The sequence below is a fragment of the Silurus meridionalis genome, chromosome 15 (genome assembly GCF_014805685.1).
Source record: "Silurus meridionalis isolate SWU-2019-XX chromosome 15, ASM1480568v1, whole genome shotgun sequence".
NCBI classification, from domain to species: domain Eukaryota; kingdom Metazoa; phylum Chordata; class Actinopteri; order Siluriformes; family Siluridae; genus Silurus; species Silurus meridionalis.
This window is the reverse complement of record NC_060898.1, coordinates 23,804,991-23,821,735: the sequence shown is the minus strand read 5'-3', so window position 1 is coordinate 23,821,735 and position 16,745 is coordinate 23,804,991. Positions and strand designations below refer to the sequence as shown.

General features: G+C 40.9%; 1 protein-coding gene and 1 long non-coding RNA gene across 2 annotated transcripts; one reads left to right on the top strand and one right to left on the bottom strand.

The window, feature by feature from the left end:
- The first annotated feature begins 1,597 nt into the window (after nt 1–1,597).
- On the top strand, nt 1,598–14,760 carry kif4 (kinesin family member 4). Its single transcript, XM_046868479.1, has 31 exons — nt 1,598–1,836; nt 2,080–2,203; nt 3,171–3,285; nt 3,417–3,607; nt 4,084–4,173; nt 4,280–4,446; nt 5,752–5,846; nt 5,926–6,045; nt 6,163–6,338; nt 6,927–6,988; nt 7,068–7,200; nt 7,522–7,580; nt 7,666–7,771; nt 8,008–8,133; nt 8,222–8,407; nt 8,485–8,588; nt 9,008–9,152; nt 9,239–9,349; nt 9,729–9,812; nt 9,937–10,050; nt 10,383–10,538; nt 11,285–11,382; nt 11,881–12,010; nt 12,205–12,375; nt 12,490–12,609; nt 12,696–12,773; nt 12,891–12,983; nt 13,106–13,267; nt 13,590–13,712; nt 13,802–13,921; nt 14,250–14,760. The coding sequence occupies exons 2-31, from the start codon at nt 2,081–2,083 to the stop codon at nt 14,442–14,444; spliced, it is 3,753 nt and encodes a 1,250-aa protein (XP_046724435.1). The 5' UTR covers nt 1,598–1,836; nt 2,080; the 3' UTR covers nt 14,445–14,760.
- Nucleotides 14,517–16,630, bottom strand: LOC124398353. The gene is made up of 2 exons (XR_006928052.1): nt 16,283–16,630; nt 14,517–16,188 (listed from the first exon to the last, which is right to left on the bottom strand). It is a non-coding gene; the product is annotated as an uncharacterized LOC124398353 (long non-coding RNA).
- Nucleotides 16,631–16,745: the final 115 nt, after the last annotated feature.

The following is a 16,745-nucleotide window of genomic DNA, read 5'->3' as shown; positions in this document are numbered from 1 at the left end:
GTGAGAACAAATAAATACTTCTATTGTGTAATAACACTGTTTATTGATATTGAGCATCTGTGAGACATTTATTTCCATTACAGAAAATATTTTAGTAAGATAAAGAGGCCACTGAGCCTATAATCAGTTTTAAAATGGGGTTGATGAGTGAATTGGACCAGATAACAGAGGAAACATATCAATTATTGAATTTTATACAAACAAATAAATAAATAAATAAATAATAGAAAAAAGGTTTGGTACTGGATTTGATGTTATTTCGAGTTGAGTTGAGTTTTCTTGTTCATGATCTCGACCCAACGTTTTCTTGTTGTCGAGTGGATACCAATGGTTGATGCTTATTATCCATGATGCTGTGATTATGCTGCTTCTAGAACATGCTCTCACACTGAATACACGGAAAAATGAAGTGCTAATCACAAGGAAACAATGTTATGTCAAGATCATGTGAAAATTATGTCATGATCATCAGAAAACAAGAAAGAAAAACATTTAGAATGCATGGCCTCTTAGGACCTCCGTAGAAATGAGCAAGACAGATTTAATTTTTAAAGTTAAACTTTTAAATATATATTTGTCAGTGGTGGACAGTAAAGAAGTCAATTTATTTCATTATTGTACTTAAGTAGTTTTTTTCACGTCTCGGTATTTTACTAAACTATTTCCATTCAGGGAAACTTTTACTGTAACCACAACATTTCGAAGTCAAATTTTTTACTTTTTACTCAACCACATTTTGTGATATCAGTCGTTCCTTTTTATTTATGAGGATGAAAAAGTATCATGGTGTTTCTGTTTCAGTGTGTACAGCAGTCAAAGACCTTGGTGTGATTATTGACCCGAGTCTTTCCTTTGAGTCTCACGTGAATAATATCACCAGGATCTCCTTCTTTCACCTTAGAAATATTACTAAAATTAGAAATATGATGTTGTTACAGGATGCAGAAAAACTAGTAGATGCTTTTGTAACATCTAGATTAGACTACTGTAACGCTTTACTGTCTGGGTGTTGGAGTAAGTGGAGAAATAAGCTTCAGTTAGTTCAGAATGCAGCAGCAAGAGTCCTCACTAGATCTAGAAAATATGATCACATCAGCCCTGTTTTAATCATCTACACTGCTCCCAATTACATCTCACACTGATTATAAAATACTACTACTGACGTATAAAGCACTTAACGCTCTCACGCCGCAGTATCTGAGTGAACTTCTGTACCAGGATGATCCTCCACGCCTACTTAGATCAAAAGGTGCAGGCTATTTGTTGGTACCTCAAATAATGAAGACAGTTTTGTGTTCATGATAATTGTAATAGAAATCAATCAGTGTTTGAGTCATAGATAGATCAGTGTGCTGAGAGTCACGTTCGAGTCTTTTCACATAAACTGAAGTGATTAAGCAAAAGCAAAAATTGTAATAGGAACATTATAGTCATAATGAATCATAGTTACATCATTGCATAGATCTATCTAATCTCTGCAATGGCGTAATACATTTTTTGAACTGCAGGTGGCGGCAAACTCGAGGCTCGACGCGGTCGGTGACGTCATGACACAGAGGCGGAGCTCTTCGTTTGAAAGTGGCGGGTGAATTGAAAGAAGCTGCTGCATCTGTAGAGGGGAAACAAAATGGCGGCTTGTGGTGTTTAGTAGCTGGGGGTTTATTTTAGATGACAGGAGCCGCCCGGAGTTTTGTTCTTCTTTTTCATAGTTTTTTATTTTAATTATACTGCATTCAAGTTTGTTTTTAAGTCCCGTTGAAGTCAAAACGATTCTGACGGAACATTTGGAGAAAGTTTGCTCCAGTGAGGCGTCTTCAACAAAGCGGTTTCTCTCAGGTAGGTTCTGAGGAAAGCAATTAGCCTCCTGCTAGCTGACTAAACGTATATGATATTGATATTTATAATTATTGAAAGTATTTTCACCTTTTAAAATAAACGAAAGAAAAGGCGAGTGAATGAATGTGGTCACTAGAAGGAGGTCAGTATGTTCATCATCTCCGAAACTCTTATTTTTTTTTACCATCTGAAAGAAAAGAAAATCAAAAACAGGTTCATTTTGTGTTCTTTGTGTTCTTTCAGAATGACGAAGGAGGAGGATAAAGTGATTCCGGTTCGTGTGGCTCTCCGCTGCCGTCCTCTGGTTCCTAAAGAGCTGAATGAAGGATGTCAGAGCTGTTTAACCTTCACCCCTGGAGAGCCCCAGGTCTCACCCCAACTCCACACACTACACACTGGGCCACATTAATAGCAACACCTGTATACCTGGTCATACCTGCAATTATCTCATCAGCCAATCACATAGCTGCATTTATGTGCCCTGGAGCTCTGTCTCAAATCTCACTTATACAGTTCGGTCCAAAAGTACACTTAGACACTTCACGTGTCAACAAAACAAACGCCTCATTGCATTGCAGCCACTCGTATGTTGTTCCTCATAGAATTTAATATCCTCCTTTTAAATATTTTATCTCTTGACTAATATATAGAATAAGGGTTGGTGCGCTCGCTCTCTCTCTCTCTCTCTCTCTCTCTCTCTCTCTCTCTCTCTCTCTCTCTCTCTATCTGTTGATCTAAAACAACTTTGTTTTGATGCATGTCCACAGATCCACAGTTCAAATATTTACAGTAAAGTGCAGATCAGTGATGTACCTTTGGGTTACTCATTTCCACAACTCTTTTTACACTTTTATTTGTCCCACAATGGGGAAGTTTCCGTGTTGCAGCAGCCAAGAAATGTGCAAATATAAAGTAGAGATGCAAACACATACAGTACAGTAAATAAATACAGACAAAACAATAGCAGTTACACTTTTCTTTATTGCACATAAATATAAATGATTGTTATTCAGGACTGATAGAAGGCGAGTGTGAACACAACAGGTTTCGGAATGGTGCGGGAAAACAAAAAACATCCGGCGAGAGTGGGCTCGGCGGGTGGGAAACGCTTTGGTGATGAGAGAAGGTCAGAGGAGAACTTTTCAGGTTAACTGGTAACTCAAATAGTTATTCTTTAGAGTCATAGTGAGCAGAAATGTATGCCAGAAAGCATCGTGCATTCAAAAAATTACTGAGATTTATGAAGACTGATGCATGTAGGTGTCTCCTCGACCCCCAGCTGTCCTCCAGTCACCTGTCTGAATCATACTAGCATCTTTGTGTTTTACGTCCAGGTGGTGGTGGGTAACGATAAAGCTTTCACGTACGACTACGTGTTCGATCCGAGTACGGAGCAGGAGGAAGTGTTCAACACGGCCGTGTCTCCTTTACTCTCAGGCCTTTTCAAAGGTTTGTACCGATTTCCTTAGAGGAAAAGCTCCCTGGAAGTGGGCGTGGCTTCCGGGAAGTGGCTAAGAATGTGTAGCTGTGTAAATGGTGTGTAATGACGTGTGTGTGTGTGTGTGTGTGTGTGTGTGCAGGTTATAATGCCACGGTGCTTGCGTACGGTCAGACCGGCTCGGGGAAGACGTTCTCCATGGGAGGTACCTACACGTCTGCGCAGGAGGATGAGCCCATCGTCGGAGTCATTCCCAGAGTGGTCCGGAAAATCTTTCAGGAAAAGGACAAGAAGCCAGAGTGCGAGTTCCTCCTCACTGTTTCATATCTCGAGGTATGATGTTCCTGTAGAACATCTCAAGGTGTTCCAGCCTTCCTATTTCAAATATCATGTGGTATGTGGAAGAAACCTTTCGAGGAACCAGGCTCAAAAGGGAACCCATCCTCATCTGGTTGATGTTTCTGAAGTGGGAGATGGTTCTGAAGATCCACTGTTACTTTATGGATCTTTAAGCTGTTTATGTTGAGAAACATTCTCGGGTTTAGTGGTCTACAATTAAACAGAGATCGGAGAGAAGAAAGGGAGATCATCACTGGTAATTGGAACTGTGAATTTTGTAATTAGGGACAGGTGATCTTCACCTTCTGGTCGAATAGATTCACAGTTTGGTGGACTTGTAACTCTTATGAAGTTTCACGATTAAGAAATAAAACCTGGAGTGCTATTCATCATTCAGGAACGTCCTGGATCTCACTCATCGCTATAAAACGAGTCGGTGTGTAACTGATCTTCCATCGACTTTATTACAGATTTACAACGAAGAGATTTTGGACCTTCTGTGTACCTCAAAGGACAAACCAGTTATCAGCATCAGAGAAGATCCAAAGGAAGGCATCAAAGTGAGCATGAAACTTCAAACATTAGAAAGAGCTTTGATGATTGATTAGTCATGTTTTATTATATTTGAGTAATTTGTTCTAAGTAAGCGGTTCTGTGGTGCTGCAGATTGTAGGTCTGACTGAGAAGGAGGTGTTCGCTGCTCAGGAGATGGTGGGCTGTTTGGAGATTGGGAACTCTGCTCGTACCGTGGGCTCCACGGCCATGAACGCCGCTTCGTCACGTTCCCACGCTATCTTCACCATCAGCCTGGAACAGCGCCGTGGACGTGACAAGTGAGTCGGATACACCTTTACGTTTTATTGAATCTAAAAAAAAATTTATAAAATCAGCAGCTCTGATATCTGCAACAAAACATGCTGGTTTTTTTTTTTTTGTTTTTTTTTTTTTTGTTTTTTTTTTTTGTTTTTTTTTTTTAGAGAAATTGTTTCTATAGTAACAACTAAGGCAAATTATTAATAGTTAAAAAAAACAAAAAAAACAATGTAATGCTTTTATTTTAGATACTGATGTAACATTTATGGAAGGAGTCTCCAGTGTCGGCACTATGGAACAGATATTACATTATTAGACAGCTTCAGGCATGACGAGGTCCAGATTAGTTGTTGTTCTCGGTACCGTGATGCATTTTATCATTTTTTATTATTATTATTAGGCTGGAGTGGGAAGGAGCATTTATAGCCGCTTTAACAGAAGCGAGAATGGGAACTAACGTGACTCGTGGACATTCCCCATCAAACGTAGTGTATGTGTATGTAGTGGAGATGGTGATGATGAAGGGTGACACATACCTGGTTTTAAATCCGGAGTGTGTGTTTGTATTTGGATCAGTCTCTTGTAAATCTAGACACGCCTATTTGACCTCCGCATGAATCATTACGAGAGTTTCCATGAATCCATGTTTCCTTGACTTGGACGCAACAGAAGATCATTTGAAAGTGGTGCGGTGACCGTCCTTGCTAATGCTAACACTAGCTAGATGCTACGTTATTATTTTAATGGGCGGAGCTTTGAGTAGGACAGGACAAATTAGAAGCCAGTTTCAATGTGAAAATCATTAGTTATTGAAATGAAACTCCGCCCATTTCATCATTTAGAGATTTTTTTTCCCCCAATGCACATTTGAATAGAAACTAGTGTTCGTGTTGTTTGTGGTGTAGGAGGAAGAACAACGATGAACACAGGATGATGCTGGTGTAGGAAAATAATAAGGCACAATGATTAAGTGCAGCTCTGAAATGCATTCTCATGGAGATGCTCAGGATCAGGAGAAAGCAATGATTTCAAGAACAGTCTTTGGGAAAGCATCAGATTAGATCTCTTATTTATTTATATAAATATGAGGGAGGTGATACCTCAGTGGTTAGGACATTGGACTCTGGATTGGAAGGTCAAAGTTCAAATCCCAGCACCACCGAGCTGCCCCTGCTGGGCCCTTAAACAAGGCCCCTAACTACTCAGTTGTAAGTAAAAAAAAAAAAAAAGGCCAAATGCTGAAAATGTAAACTTCTGTGTGTGTGTGTGTGTGTGTGTGTGTGTGTGTGTGTGTGTGTGTGTGTGTGTGTGTGTGTGTGTACTAGGAACGATTCGGTGGTCTCCAAATTGCACTTGGTAGATCTGGCTGGATCCGAGAGGCAGAAGAAGACTAAAGCTGAAGGAGATCGCCTGAAAGAGGGTGATGAGAAAGGGATCTGAGTGTTTGTTTTGGTCATGTGATCGCAGCTGTATGTTTAACTCTGTGTTTTATTGATCAGGAATCAGTATAAACAGAGGCCTGCTGTCTTTGGGAAATGTGATCAGTGCACTCGGGGATGAGAGCAAGAAGGGCACGTTCGTACCCTACAGAGACTCCAAGCTGACTCGTCTTCTGCAGGGTGAGGGTCTTTTTGTGTCTCTGATAACTGTTATAAGTGTAGATGGATCTTCTGTGTAGAAATTAATATTGCTGTAGATGTGAAGTTCTGAGATGGTTCTCTTCTGTCCGTTTGAAGACTCCTTGGGAGGAAACAGTCACACCTTAATGATCGCGTGCGTCAGTCCGGCCGACTCGAACATCGAGGAGACCATCAACACGCTGCGTTACGCAGACCGCGCACGCAAAATCAAGAACAAACCGGTTCTCAACGTGGATCCTAGAGCTGCTGAGATGAAACGGCTCAAGCAGCAGGTACTACAGAGGGAGAAAGTGTTCTGGAGCAAGTGACTGAGATACTGTGTAGATAAATGTTACGCCGTGTCTTAAATATTACTCAACTGATGACCATGTGCATCAGGGTTCCTACATGTTTTGGTATGAAAAAGTATTGAATTTGATTTCAGGTCTGGATTAGTGTGGGGTGAGGAGGGGAGGGGAGGACACCAAGTAAAAAATATTTAGTTTTTGTTTATAAAACAAAGGCTACACGTACAATCCGGATACATTTTCACAGCACTGTTTTCGTCCAAAAACGTTCCAGTTCCACGCCCTTTGTTCTTAATCTTTTCACAAAAGTTGCTCGTCCACACTAAAACGTTTGAAAACGCTCACGTCCCTGTACTGCGCATGAGCAATTAGTACGGCGCGAAGTGTAGTATTGATTTCAGTACTTATAAGATGCACAATTTGCACAGACAGAGGCCGTGTTTACCATGTATGGCATTTTGAGGGCGTTTTTTTATGCAAATGATTGTTTTTAAGGCCCTAGGTACTTTAGCAATGTTTGATTGGTTCTGTGAATGTTCTTTTGAAGAATAATTATCCTTCGTTGCCTCGCAGGTGCAAGAGCTCCAGGTGATGTTGCTGCACGCTCGAGGGGGCGTGGCTCCTGTACTTTCAGGGTAAATCCATATACGATTTGGATGAAAAAGAAAACTATGTACTGTAGAATTGAGTAATAAAGTCGTGTATGTCATGCAGGTCCGAGGAATCCGGGAACGCGTCGAAGGTCCTGGAGCGTAATCGCATTCTGCAGGAGCAGAACAGCAAGCTGAGTCGAGAGCTGAGCGAGGCCGTGGGACAGACCGCCCTCATGTGTGAACGTGTCATCATGGTGCGAATTTTTATTTTTTAAGTGTGATTTATTCTGCTCGTCTAAGACAAGTACCATAAGAGAAAGGAAGGGGTAGCACAGTGGTTAAGATTTTGGACTTCTGATCAGAAGGTCATGAGTTCAAATCCCAACACCACTAAGCTGCTAAGAGCAATCTGCCAAATGAGATTAAGAAGCCGAATAAACCGGTTCACGTATTTGCAGGCTTTGTTGGTGGCTGAGCTGCTTTAATGGTGCGCTTTAAATCCACAAAAGACCATTTTTACATTTTTTTCATATCCTTGATTTTTTTTTATTTTTTATTTTTTCCCCTGTTGGTAGACGGAGCAAGTCAACGAGAAACTTCAGAGCAAACTAGAGGAACTGAGGCAGCATGCTGCGTAAGCACCAAGTAGCATTGATTAGTGATTAACACAAAAACTGTATATATCTGGGGTGATGACTTTATCTATGATTTTGGCTCAGGTGTAAAGTGGACCTTCAGAAGGTAATGGAGACACTAGAAGATCAAGAGCTGAAGGAGAATGTGGAGGTCATCCGAAACCTTCAGCATGTCATCCTGGAGCTGCAAGTAAGTGTGTCGGAGATGGTGAAGAATACCTGACTCTAGAGAGTGTGTGTGTGTGTGTGTGTGTGTGTGTGTGTGTGTGTGTGTGTGTGTGTGTGTGTGTGTGTGTGTGTGTGTGTGTGTGTGTGTGTGTGTGTGTGTGTGTGTGTGTGTGTGTGTGTGTGTGTGTGTGTGTGTGTGTGTGTGTGTGTGTATATATAGAGATGTAGAAAAGTGTATTAAATGTGTTGTTTCTGTAGCATGAGAGTGCAGGGATCGCAGCCACCATAGACGCCATGACCTCGGGCAATTCCACGTCTCTGGAGGTCGACACAGAGGGTAACTGTGCAGATACGAGCCGCAGTCCTGCCTCTGGATCACCCCTGGTACACTTTTCATATCGAGATGAACTCCGTAGCTTTTTATTAAATACGCTTTGCTGTACAGTTTTAGGAATTTCTTTTTTTCCCTTAGGCCAGCAGTTCTGAAGCTCAGCACAAGGACGCCTCTGAGACGTTCACTACCCAGCATGCTCTGAGGCAGGCTCAGATGTCAAAAGAGCTTATTGAGCTCAATAAGGTTCTTGCACTTAAAGAGGCCTTTGTCAAGAAAATGTGCCAGAATGACAGTCACCTGGAGCCCATACAGACGGAATACCAGGTAGCACATGTGAAATGTCTGCCCAGTATTTCTTTATTTCTTTGGGGGACATTACTAATTTATCCGGTTACTCTTAGGAGAACATCAAAAACCTCCAGTCTGAAGTGGGATCCCTACAGAAGGAGAAGGAAGATCTGATCCTTGCACTGCACTCTGCTAAGAAAGATAACAATCAAGCAAAGTGAGCAAACATGCTAACAATTCAGCTTGTGTGATATTGATAATATTAGTCAGGAACTGCTTAATGGCAGAGACGATCATCACGGCAGCTCATCTGGATGTTAAGGTGATTCTGCAATAGTTTACTGGTTTCACTAATAACCATAGTAACCTGTGTGATGTTAATTTTTGGTCTACTGTGACTGAAAGCAACGTGAGCCGCAAGCCCGGTCAGCACCATGTGGGCGGGGCTTCTTATGGTGTTGGTTTAATATCAAAGCAGTAAAAAAAATAAAAAAAAACTTCCACAACCACCAATCATTCCAGAATGGAGTATTTCAGAGACTTGTGTGTGAACACCAGCAGCTCTGCTATAATCATACGCAATCCTACTGAAGGTGCTACGCCCAATTCTCCACATTTCCCTCTACACCTGAACAGGTTGAGTGAGCAGCGCAGGAAGAGGTTACAGGAGCTGGAAGGCCAGATGACCGAGCTGAAGAAGAAACTCCAGGACCAGTCCAAGCTTCTGAAGCTGAAAGAGACATCAGTACGCAGCGTCACTAAGCTCAACCAGGAGATTCAGGTACGACTCTATACGATCGAGCTGCAGAATCCAGTATTATATATTGTTTTATAAATCCGCGTGTGTGTGTGTGTGTGTGTGTGTAGGCTATGAAAGCTCAGAGAGTGCAGCTGATGAGACAGATGAAGGAAGACTCTGAGAAATTTCGCATTTGGAAGCTGAAGAAGGATAAAGAAGTTTTGCAGCTCAAAGAAAAGGTATTTATTTATTTATTTATTTATTTATTTATTACAGTTTGTGGAACATGATTGTGTTAAACAGAGTAAATTCCTTTAACTCCTCTCCTAAATATCTAGTTTCTTATTTATTTGATTCAGTTGTTGCCAGAAAAACAATCATGTACGATAATGTTTTTTTAAAATTCACAATAACCCTAATGTGTTTCTGGGAACTATGGAACTCATTAATAAATCATTTGGTTGCTTGGGTTCACACTCTGGCTAAAAATATTGAGACATGAATCTCACGTGCAGGTGTCCACAAACTTTTGGCCATAATGTTAACCCAAGCTGTTGTAAGTTCAATGAAACGGCTTCTTTATTTTTTAAATGAAATATATTTCTCTGTTTGCTGCAGGACCGTAAACGTCAGTACGAGATGCTGAAACTGGAACGAGACTTCCAGAAACAGGCGAATGTTCTGCGACGCAAAACGGAGGAGGTAACGTTTCTGCTCAAACTAAAGCAGACATTTGTGATGCGTTTGGGGGGGGGGGGCGGGTTCTGCTGAAACGGTTTCATCCTCGTGTGTGTGTGTGTGTGTGTGTGTGTGTGTGATCTTTCAGGCTGCTGCAGCTAACAAACGTCTGAAGGACGCTCTTCAGAAGAGAAGCGAAGTGGCCGAGAAACGTAAAGACACTCAGAATCGCGGGATGGAGGGAGTCGCAAGCAGAGTCAAGGTACATCAAGATTCTAAACACACACACACACACACACACGAGTAATATGTTCAGTATATCGGCACAATTTACTAAGGAAATAAGTAGCACTAGACTTGATTTTTATCTTTTTAAAAAAAAATTTTTTCCAAAAACTAAGAAATAGAATATACATACGAAAAATGATTCATAAAAAAATTAATAAAAAAAAAACATGAAATATAATACATATATATTTTTTATTACTATATATTAATTAGTTTGTCAGCATTTATAATCTCTCTCTCACTCACTCACTCACTCACTCACTCACTCACTCACTCACTCACTCACTCACTCACTCACTCACAAAGACCTGGCTGCTGAACGAGGTGGAGGTGCTGGTGAGTACAGAGGAAGCTCGACGCCACCTACAGGACCTTCTCGAGGACAGGAAGATGTTAGCTGAGGAGATTGTACAACTCCGCCAGCAGATGGATTCTGGAGAAAAACCGGTTGCTAAAGTCCGCGTGAGTATTTTTCACTTTCCTTTTAAAGCTGGTGAACAAACAGGCCGAGAGAAAACAGATGAGAAGAAACTAAATTAAATCAACTTTGATTTGTCGCATACACATTCATACAGAGCATGACGTGAAACGCTTATTACGACTGTCCAACAAATTAAATTAATATATTAAGAATAATTATAAAGGGAATAAAATATAGGGTTGAAAAATTTTAGATAGACATATTTTCTTTTTGACTATATAATTATGTATATAATATATAATTACACATGGGGCACTGTTTCCCCACGGACCCTTATTTTTGCCGCACCACCCACTTAAGTTTAGTATTTTAGTGCATTTAATTGCTGTTTTCTCCCAGTTCCTCCTTTTTTTTAACATTTTTTTTTTCTTCACATGTTGACCTGTTCATAGCACTCCACAGTTTAGTGCCTGAATGGAGGAACTGGGAGAAAACAGCAATTAAATGCACTAAAATAGGTTTAGTTTTTACAGATATTCTTGTATGAAATTTCAGCAATAAAATGTAAATTTTTCTGAAAAGGAAACCAATTACTTGTTAATTTCAAGAGACCTGTTTTTTTTCTTGTATATTTAGTATTGTTCTTTTTAATAAAGAAAAAGTACTTATCCAGTACTCGATTAATTGGTAAAATATTTACAGTAGTCCAGATTTAAAGTGTCATGTACTGGTTTTGAAGTGTTCCTGATGTGTGCCGGTCCAGTGTTAAGAAAGTTATTCTCCACAGCGCCGCACCCTGACCATCTCTGAGCTGGAGGGAAAAGGAGAGCTGGAGGCTTCCATCAGTAAACAAGTGGACAACCTGGAGACTGAGATGGAGCTCAGGTCAGACACACTGAAACTACCAAACATGTGGCTATAAATGTATAATATCACCAAATATACAGCGATTGGTGCATGAACATGCAGTATTCAATCTGATCACTTGGGGCCATGACTTTCTGAGAATTTATTGCCAGGACAACGCTGTTTATTAAGTGTTTAAATCTGGCCGCTTATCAAAACATGGAAAATTGATGGGGCAGGGACCCCTTAAATACAGAATGTGTTTTTATTAAATATCTTTTATGGGTTTTTTTTTTTTTATTTTTTTTTTTAACAAAATATTTTCAACATTAATTAGACCCATAGGCTTATCAAATAAAGGGCGTGTAGGTAAAAACAGGGGCCTAGAATGAAAAGGGTCACTGAAAGGATCAGCAACATTGAGCCCCTCAAACAATCCAGACAAATGTAGAATATCAAGCATCGTCACCGTGCTTTTTGGATAAATAGAATCCATCAGACATTATTGACTGTAATCGCGTCAGTGTCTTCGTGTAGGAGTGCTCAAATCGCCGACCTTCAGCAAAAGGTTCTGGATGCCGATAACGAAGGCCGAATGAAGCAGCGCTGGGACTCGATCACCACCATCTTGGAGGCCAAGAGCGCCTTGAAAATTCTCATGTCTGAGGTAAGAAAAAAAAAAAACCCACTCCCATGCTCTAGGATGAAGGAAAAACTTCAGCAGCTGATGGTGATGGACAGAACTTGTTATATAATAAGTTTTTTGCAGATCAGTGTGTCTGTGCTGAAATCTTTAAATCTGTTATGTATTATATTATTGTATTGGTGTTAGTTATTGATTCAGCATTGGACACATCGTAGGTCGTGGTGGCCAAGACGGCAAACGCGAAGCTGGAGAGCGAGCTGAAGCAGGAACAGGCCAACCACGTAGACCTGCAGAAGATTCTGTGTGATGAAAGGAAGCTGATGTCTACCATGGACATGGAGCACCAGAGACACCTTGTAGACCTCGAGCAGAGACACCAGGAAAAGGTAGACTTTTTTTTTTTTTCTTCAACTTTCACTGTGAGGTTGTTTCTGGTGAGCACACAGCGTCTCGGACTGGTCATGAGCCCATCACCGACATTGATTTGGTTCTTTTTGTAGGTCCTTTATCTCCTCAGTCAGCTACAGAACAAACCCATGGAGGAGGAAAAGCAGCAGGAGGAGGAAAAACAAGAGACATCGAAGAGAGAAAGAGAGCTTCTGCAGCGTTTGAAGTTTCAGGTTACTGTCAAGATGTTTTGGGGTTTTTTTGTTTTGGAATATGGAAGATTTATTTTATTAATAGAATTATTATGAACATTCCACAGGAGGAGGAGCTTGAGAAGATGAGAGAACTCACTGAGCAGAACCAGAAACTCCTGGAAGAAACAGAACAATACAAACAGGTGGAGATGATGTAGGAATTGATGATGATGATTTGCTGGATGTATGAATGTCACTCAGCATGATGTAAAACTATTTAACACCCCCTTTCTTTTTGTTTTTGTTTTTAACGAGAACAGAAGTTACTTATGGTTCAGTTGACCAGCGCAAAGAAAATACCGCCAGCTGTAAGCGAGTCACCGGACACGTCGTTTGAATATATTCCTCCTAAGGTAAGAGAAAGAGTAAATCTCATACCCTCTCAACACAATCTTCAGTCTCAGAGTCTTGAGATTTGCTCAGACGTGACGTATTCGATGTTCCAACTTCCTTCCTGTTTTGTTTTTAATCAAAGCCGAAATCCAAAACTTCCACGGCACGAGCACCTCTGCAGGAACCCACCATCGACCTGGATGAGCTGGTGTCTCCATCGGAGTCTGAGAAGGAGGAGGACGAGTGGCGTCCGGAGAAGAAAGAAAGGAACAAACGAGGCTCCAAGAAGTGTAAAATGACCGGGGTGAGGAGGACAATAGAGAGGAGAAAGATTAGCTTTTTTTTTTTTTTTCTGGTCTACTTTAACAGTCAGTTGTTGTGTTGCTTAGCGACAAGAAATTCCCGCTAATTTCTAATGATGTCGTGTGACGGAAGAATTGTTTATGAAGATTTTTAATTTTTTTTACATTTATTTATAATTTATGTATTAAATTGTCATGTTTTATCCCTGTTCATTTTCCTTATAAAAATCACTCATGTGCCCTCTAGTGGATAGTTTCTGTATTTGTTCCCTTTTTTCTCCCTACTCAGGTTTTTTTCCTCTCACGTGTTTGTGTTTTGCGTAGTGCGCGTGTAAGGGCCGATGCGTCAACAAACTGTGCCGCTGCCGCAAAGGGCGACTGACGTGCGGCGAGAACTGTCTCTGTGACCACGAGAAGTGTCGGAACATGGACAACCGTACCAGCATGGTGAGAAACCGCAACACCGCGGCCGTAACCATAACGCAGGAAACTGCTCCATGTGTTTATTAAAGTCGACCTATTGCTCTTCACTTCAGGACTTTGCTGAGATAAACGAAGCCTCCAAAAACTCTGTTACGATTCCTGAAGACCCCATGGCTGTAAGCCCTCGAGATGCCACCTTCTTCAGACCTCCTTGTGTTCCACCAACAAACAAGGTTCCCCCCCCTTTTCTTTTTAATTTCTGATTCACGCAAGCATAAAATCAGATTTGAGATTTTCTTACTGCTATCGAAATCATGCTACAACTCCAACAGAGGATTTGTGGATTCCTGAGAGAAACCTGGCCACGCCCATAAGCGCACAGATATATATTATACCATGATGCACTTTTCATGAGAGATTGTGATGTTTTAAAATACCTTATGATTTTATATCTTTGCGATATAACGACAATCCGAGATCAGGAAGGAATTTGGAGTCATTTCTGCTTTTTTGTTAAATAAATTGCATCTTTTTCAGTGACATTTTTATCGTTCTTTTTAGGAAATCGGAGACATCAGTAACCTGTCGTCGGTTCTGAAGCTGGAGAAGAAGCCTGTTCTGGCCGATCCGGACAGCGAGAGCGAGGAGTCCGAAGAGTCCGTCATGCCCAGCTTCCTGCGCAAGAACAAGCGAGGACTGAACAGCTTCAAGAACAGCTTCTTCTCCGGCTGCACTCCTGTCCGAGAGGAATCCTGAAGCAGCAGGAACACTCACTCGTCCCTTTCACCTTTCTCTTCTCTTCTTTTCCTCCTTCATGTACATGTTGTCTTCTGCATCTGATCATCTTTGTGTTAAAATGTCTCCTGTCCGTCTGTTTTTGTGTCTTTTAACCCGAGCTCCTGTAACATTAGTACCTTTTTGTAGTAAAATAATAAATGATTTTTTTGTTGTTGAAATAAACCCATCTTAGACATTTTTTTTTTTACATTTTGGATTATCCGGAGTTCTTTTAGAGACGTTTCTGAGATGATCTCAAATTATAAATAGATTTCAATAAAATGATTCCAATGTTTTTTGGAGCCTCTTTTATTTATCGGTTTGCAAAACAACGCCGGTCATATGTTCGTATTCTCATCTTATTTATGATTCTTTTCATGTTGTTTGCTATCCAGATCCGTTCATCATCTGTTTCAACACGTTAGGTTTATTTTATTGTAAAAAAAAAATGTATTGGTGGTGTTTGAATAAAGCAGGAGCAATTTTCTAAATATTTCATCAAGATGAAAGAAGAAAATAGTAAAGAAATCCAACTATTTGCTTCAACGCATGAAATTGTGGGAATCATAATTTCAGTCTTTTTTGTTTATCCTCAGTACCAGCCAATAATTTGGACACCTGCAGTGTTTTTTCTTTATTTTCAGAGGGTAAATGGAAAGTTCCTGAATGTGTGGTTCCCACGGTGAAGCACAGGTGGAGGTGTGATGGTGAGGAGGTGCTTTGCTGCTATCTAAAGCCAGTTGAGAAGGTTTGGGATGAATAGGATTGGAGAAGGAAAAGCAGCCAACACTCACTCAACACCAATAGGAACGCTTCGTGATTGGCAGAAAACCATTCCAGGTGACGACCTCATGAGGCTCGCTGAGAGAATGCAAAGCTGTCATCAAAGCTAAATGTAGCTACTTTGAAGAATTAAAAATATATACGTTTGCAACATAAATCCATGAATGTTCTTTCTTAGTTTGGATTATTCAGTATTAAAGTGTGATGTTGGAAATGAACAGAATGCCACTAAAAGAGAAGGTGTGTACACTGGACTGGTACTGTAAGATATTGGGTCTGAGATCATGCTACATCTTGTTCTTGTAGGTAAGGTTTTAGATTAGCCAAGATTTCACAGCTGGAAAAATACCAACCTTTAGCATTAGCCTATGTGTTGTTACTTGAGAAACCACACCAGGGTCTCACCAGCATTCTCATCATCGAGACCTAATTAATGACTGTATTTATTACATATTTCACACTTGCACTTGTGTGTGAACGTTCCCACACAACTGCTGCCTGATTATTGCATGAAATCAAAGCTGAAACTACACACAAAGGGATTCAGATGTTTGTAATGTTATGATCAGTTGTGAAATTCTCGTGTGTAGGAGAAAAGGTCTAAATGAGTAAATCTGGGCAGCAGGGTGTCAAAATGATGTGATGATGGTTAAACTAAATGTGGAGCATTATGAAGGTTTAAAAAGTGTTACTTTTTGGCCAGTAGGTGGCGCCGACAGTAGATTTGTTTCATACATCCTGAAGAAGCCTATTGAGTTTTGGGTCAGGGGGTAAAATCGTTGCTGAAATGCAGCCTCACGTCCTGTTTCACGTCCAGAGTTCAAGCCCCGGTATCGCCAAGCTGTCACAATTGGGGCCCCTTAGCAAGGCCCCTAAACCTCAGTGCCCCAGGGGTGATGGATCACGGCTGACCCTGCACTCTGAGCTTCCTCACAGCTTCCTAACATCATTGGGATATGCAGAGAAAGAATTTCACTGTGCTGTAAAGTACACGTGACACGTGTAATACTCATTTCTTTACTTTTTTTACTTACCAGAGAATTCTTTAAATCGTTTTTTTTTTTTTTTGTGAACAAACATTATGGACCAGATGGTGGCGCTACAGTGGCGGTATCTCAAAGCGTAAAACTTAGACTTTTCCAATCAGTGTGCAAAATTACACAACGGCCACAGAAAACAGAAACCCTGGTCGGAAGAAGACGATGGAGGAGGAGGAGGAAGAAAGGTAGAAGAACAGACAGGTGCTTACACACCTTTGGTGTTTGGGTTCATCAGCACATGAACCTTTAGAGACAATCACACTTTAAATCTGTACTACTGTCAATATCTATTATTATTTTTTTTATTTCTTATCCCCATTTTTATACTATTTCCACCTGCTGACTCGCTGTTTTGACATCCCCCCCCCGATCAGAGCCACGCCCCCTCTCCCGGAAGCCCCGCCCCCGATCAGAGCCCCGCCCGCGCTCTTCTTCCCCCGTAGCCGCGGCTGAGATC